General features: G+C 46.4%; 1 protein-coding gene across 1 annotated transcript in view; it reads left to right on the top strand.

Moving 5' to 3' along the window:
• The window catches only part of plxdc1 (plexin domain containing 1), a 96,157-nt gene extending 91,215 nt beyond the window's left edge, over positions 1–4,942 (top strand). Inside the window, exons 12-13 of the mRNA XM_063221743.1 lie at positions 1,983–2,146; positions 4,758–4,942. Coding sequence (XP_063077813.1) covers positions 1,983–2,146; positions 4,758–4,877 — 284 coding nt within the window. The 3' untranslated portion in view covers positions 4,878–4,942. The remainder of the gene's footprint in view (positions 1–1,982; positions 2,147–4,757) is intronic.
• The last annotated feature ends 58 nt before the right edge of the window (positions 4,943–5,000 follow it).

The following is a 5,000-nucleotide window of genomic DNA, read 5'->3' on the forward strand; positions in this document are numbered from 1 at the left end:
TCTCTGTCAGCTGAACACCTTTAAAGATTCTTCTGCTTCTCATATGTCCTGTCTTTTGCATGTAGGCTTCGGCTAACTGATCACTACCCTTCATCTTTTGTCTCTGTCTATCTCTATGTATGTGTGCCTGTGAGCGCGCGCGCGTGTGTGCGTGTGTGTGTGTGTGTGTGCGTGTGTGCATGCGTGTGTGTGTGGTTGGGTCTCACCCATCTCTCTCTCTCTTGTCACCACAAATGGTCTCGTCTCCCTTTCTGCAGATGACACCAAGCGCCTCTTTCACTACCATGGCAATGGTGAGTTGGCCATTGGCTTAGTGTGAGTTGGTCGGGCCCCCTCCAGCGGGACCTTGTCCTGGGCCATACATGTGAACACTAGATACTGCGTTGACCATGCGCTTTGTATTGGAACGAATAGCTCAAGTCAGTTCGCTGCCTTGTTTAGTTGGCACAAATTATCCTGTATGTGGCGGTCACATCCTAGAGCTAGAAAAGCGCTCAGAGAGCGCACCTCCACCCTCTGGTGGACAGTAACACACACCTTGAACAAACAGATGAAAACACTCACAACAAACTCAGACGATCACACACTGTAACCTCCTTGGCGTACGTAAAAAATATCAATATACTGTCCCAAGATGGCGGTGTCCAGGGTTGGGACATGCCAAACGCCTGAACAAGGCATCTAGTGTTCATATCCATGGCACTGGGCCTGCAGGGTGTGTCAGGTTCGGCTTGGTCGCTATATCAGCCAACAGTGTGATTATGGGCAGGCACAGTCACACGGGGAGTAGAGGGTAGGGCAGATTATTTTGTTCGAAAATTCAAAATAAATATAATTTTGAAGATGTAAAATGAATGAAAAGCTTAATAGTAAATTTGTGTAATAAATAATATAATATAAAGAATTATGCATTAAAATGGATTTTGTAACACCTCAAAGCACCGGAGCACAAAAGAAGTACATTTGTAAAATGGACACAAGAGAAGGGAAAAGCTCAACATCACAATTTGAATTACTATATGTTGTTTCTTAAACATACTTCGGCTGCCTTCTTACTATACTGGACCCCGTTCCTCGAAAGCGTCGTTGCTAGCCAATTAGCAACTTACTAGGTTTCCAATGGGAAATTGCATTGCAACCAAGTAAGTGGCTAACTTAGTTAGCAACGATGTTGTCAAGAAACGCACAAGTTGTCCCACCTCCTCCCCGAACTCTACATTTCACTCATGGTCCCGCTCCTCCAGCCTGCTACACCCAGGGGAGTGGGAGTGGATCTCATCCTGCATGAGCTCCACTTTAAGCCACCCGGGACCCAGGCCAGCTACCGAAGGCCAAACATGCTTTACTGTACACCAAACACTGAGAGGGCTAACTAGTGAAACTTGTGAAGTTTAAACTTCTGCCTTCCTCCTGAGGCTGTTGCATGTGTGCCTACAATCCTCTTTTATGCTTTGCATGAACCAAACATTATGACTGGCTGTATCCTTGTGGCTGTGTGTGTGTGTGTGTGTGTGTGTGTGTGTGTGTGTGTGTGTGTGTGTGTGTGTGTGTGTGTGTGTGTGTGTGTGTGTGTGTGTGTGCGTGTGTGTGTGTGTGTGTGTGTGTCTGCGTGTGCGTGTGCGTGTGTGTGTGTTTTGTGTTTGTGTATACAGTATCTGTGTATGTGTCTTTGTATGTGCGTTCATTCCTTTGTGTATGTTTGTGTGTTTTTGAACGCTATGTGCTCCACAGTGGCGTCAGTGTATTGCCGTAAAGCAACTGTGAAATGCACCACCCATGTAGCCATTATTTAATTCACCCTTTTGATTCTTGACTATTGTCGTCATGTTTGTGATCCTGTTTTTCCTATGTGTGCGTGTGCGTGTGTGTGTGTTTATGTCCTTCATGTGTGTGTTTACCTGTGTGTGTGAATGTGTGTGTCTGCCTGACTGCGTGTGTGCGTGTTTGTATGTGTAATTTCCTGTTTGTTGTCTGATGTGCAGACATGCAGACGGGTGGGTCCTCCGGCCAGGAGGAGGCGCCAGAGCACACAGCGATCATCGCGGGCGTGGTGGCCGCTCTCGTCCTGCTTGTCTTCCTCACCCTGCTGGCCGTCTACTACATCAACACACACCCCACAGTCGCACCGCCGTTCTACCTCATGCAGGTATGTGTATGTGTCAAGCAAATATCTGTTTGTCTGTCTATCGATCTGTTTTTTTGGGGGGGGGGGGGGGGGGGGGGGGAGGGGGGGGGGGGGGGGGGGGGGGGGGGGGGGGGGGGGGGGGGGGGGGGGCTTTTTGGGCTTTATTATGACAGGACAGGACGGTTGTGAGAGAGAGAAGGGGTAGGGCTCGGGCTGGGACTCGAACCGGGGTCCCCATGGGCAATGTAAGCCCAAATGTGGAGGGCCTGGCGCGCTGCGCCACAGCGTCCCCCCAGTCTGCCTATCAATCTATTCATCTATCCGTCTGTCCGTCTGTCTGTCTGTCAGTCAGTCTGTTCGTCTGTCTCCCCACCATCGCACTGATATTCTACGGCATGCAGGTATGTGTCAAGTAAATACGTATCTGAATAAGAAAAGATAAAAAAGAAAAAACGAAAAAGAAAGAAAAAACACAAATTAAGTGCCCCATAAGGGGTGATGGTGGTTGGGTTTATATATATATATATATATATATATATATATATATATATATATATATACACGTATATATATATATATATATATATAAAATACGTATCTGTCTGTCTGTTTATCTATGTATCTACTGTATTTTGAGCGGTCAATACACTTCCCAGTGATAACCTCACTGTGCTCATATCCAACTGTAGGAACCTCTGGGACCAATTTTAATCCATTTTCCCATATTACATTCAGTACACCTCCTACAACCACCTGACCGTGATGTCACTGGAGTGAAACGCCGTCAGACTGCACTGTTGCCTTGGACCTTAGGGACTGTTCGTAATTTACAGGGGGGGGAGGGCTGGTGCGTAGGGGGGGAGGGCCATGATGAAAAAAATGAGGTGGAGGGGAGGGCCATGGCAAAAAAAATCGGAGCTAGGGGGAGGGCCATGGGGAAAAAAACCGAATTTATTTTATTTTTTATTTATTTTTTTAAACAATAATAAAACATGCTCTGAAACATATCACTTTGCGATGCAAGGTCCCGGTGCATACTATAGCACTGAAGCGTGTATCTGTAGTCAAAAAACTATCAGGTGCGGCTACTGTAGATTGCCCGCGCTGACTCTCTTTCACTGTAGGATTGCTAGTGCTACTAGCTGAGGTGAACTATATGGGCTAAACAGTTTGGGAAGTTTTAACAACGAATTGGATGGGCATTTCCAGAGGAATTTTGGAGAGGTGTTGTAGTCAACTGGTGGTCACAGCCTCTGGTAAGTCATGATTTTATTTATTGGCACCGCCGTGTGCTTTACATTTGTGTTCAAAGAACTTTTAGACCCCAACCAGACCGGAAAGAACAGTAGGCCTAGGCCTAGACGTACTTTGGTAGAACGGTGCAGTGAGGCGAGTTTGTTTAGCTTGTGGTGTCAAGGTAGTAATAAAAGTGGTATTAACGGCGATGTGTTGGCCATGCATCATAAGGTCTTGAAACCATTGGAGGAGCTAACTTGTTGTGAAGAAAAGTCTCATCACTTTGGTGAACAAAAACGGACCAACTAAGCAAGGAATTATGTACATTTAAAGCGTGATCGAGATGCACCTGATCCACAGTCTACATAAAACATGAGGAAGTTATTCAGATGTGATTCGCCATTCCTCACCCTAAAATTGATTAGGACGCAGGAAATTGCATCTAAAAAAACAGATTTTTTTTCACAGCACCCCCTGGTCAAAACCAGTTCCTGCGTCCCTGGCTTCGCTACTGTGCTGAACATGTAAAACGTACCTTGTGAAAGGCGCTGCTTGTCGAGCAGGGAAATATTGAAGCTGCGGTGGGGAAACTCTCTCCACTTTGTAGTTTACAGTAGTAACAACTCGGACATTGGTATTGAAATGGAAGTTTTTATTATTATTATTATTATTATTATTATTATTATTATTATTTTTTTTTTTTTTACTTAACACGTAGGCCTAGGCTACAAACAATAGTGAAGGCAATTTGTCTTGGTGACAGTGGAGTTAAAAGGCATCCCATGCAGCCGCAGAGGTAGATTCTAGCGGCTTCTCATAGGTATCCACTGATATCGATAGCACATAATAGTGCAGACAACCGCCCTTGATGTAGGCTACTCTGACTGTTCTCATGATGGTTGTTCATCTACCAATTTTACATATATTTTTTTTTACCTGTAGGGGGAGGGCCATGGGAAAACAAAATTGAAGGGGGGGAGGGTCATGGGGGAAAAAATTTAGGTGGAGGGGGGGGCCATGATTTTTTTTTATGACCGGACTTCCAGCGCACCAGCCCTCCCCCCCCGGTAAATAACGTACAGTCCCTTAGCCCGGTTTCACCTCAACATAACAGAACCTCTTCACTTGATGTGTCAAGCGATTTATGTCAGAATGTATACTTGTAATTTTGTTGACTACACAAACAAACTCACATGTCTGACGTGCAGCCACTTTGGAAGTAGAAGGGTGTGACTTTATTGGCACTCTATTGGCAAGATGACACAGGGTGCCTGAATTCCTGAATCCTGACCCTCCCCCCCTCCTCTTTCTCTCTCTTTCTCTCTCTCTCCCTTTCTCTCTCTTTCTATCTATCCCTATGTCTGTCTGTCTGTCTGTCTGTCTGTCTGTGTCACAGCGCCGCACCAATAACTACTGGCCTTCCATGAAGTTCCGGAACCAGGGCTGCCATTCCAGCTACGCAGAGGTGGAGCTAGGCCACGAGAAGGAGGGCTTTATAGAGGCGGAGCATTGCTGAGGAGGGGCGGAGCATTGCTGAGGAGAGACGGGGCATTGCTGAGGAGAGACGGGGGAACGCAGATGATGGGCGGAGCATTGTTGAGGAGGGGTGGGGGAATGCTGATGATGGGCGGTGCATTGC

This window comes from Engraulis encrasicolus, chromosome 17, assembly GCF_034702125.1.
Source record: "Engraulis encrasicolus isolate BLACKSEA-1 chromosome 17, IST_EnEncr_1.0, whole genome shotgun sequence".
Lineage (NCBI taxonomy): Eukaryota > Metazoa > Chordata > Actinopteri > Clupeiformes > Engraulidae > Engraulis > Engraulis encrasicolus.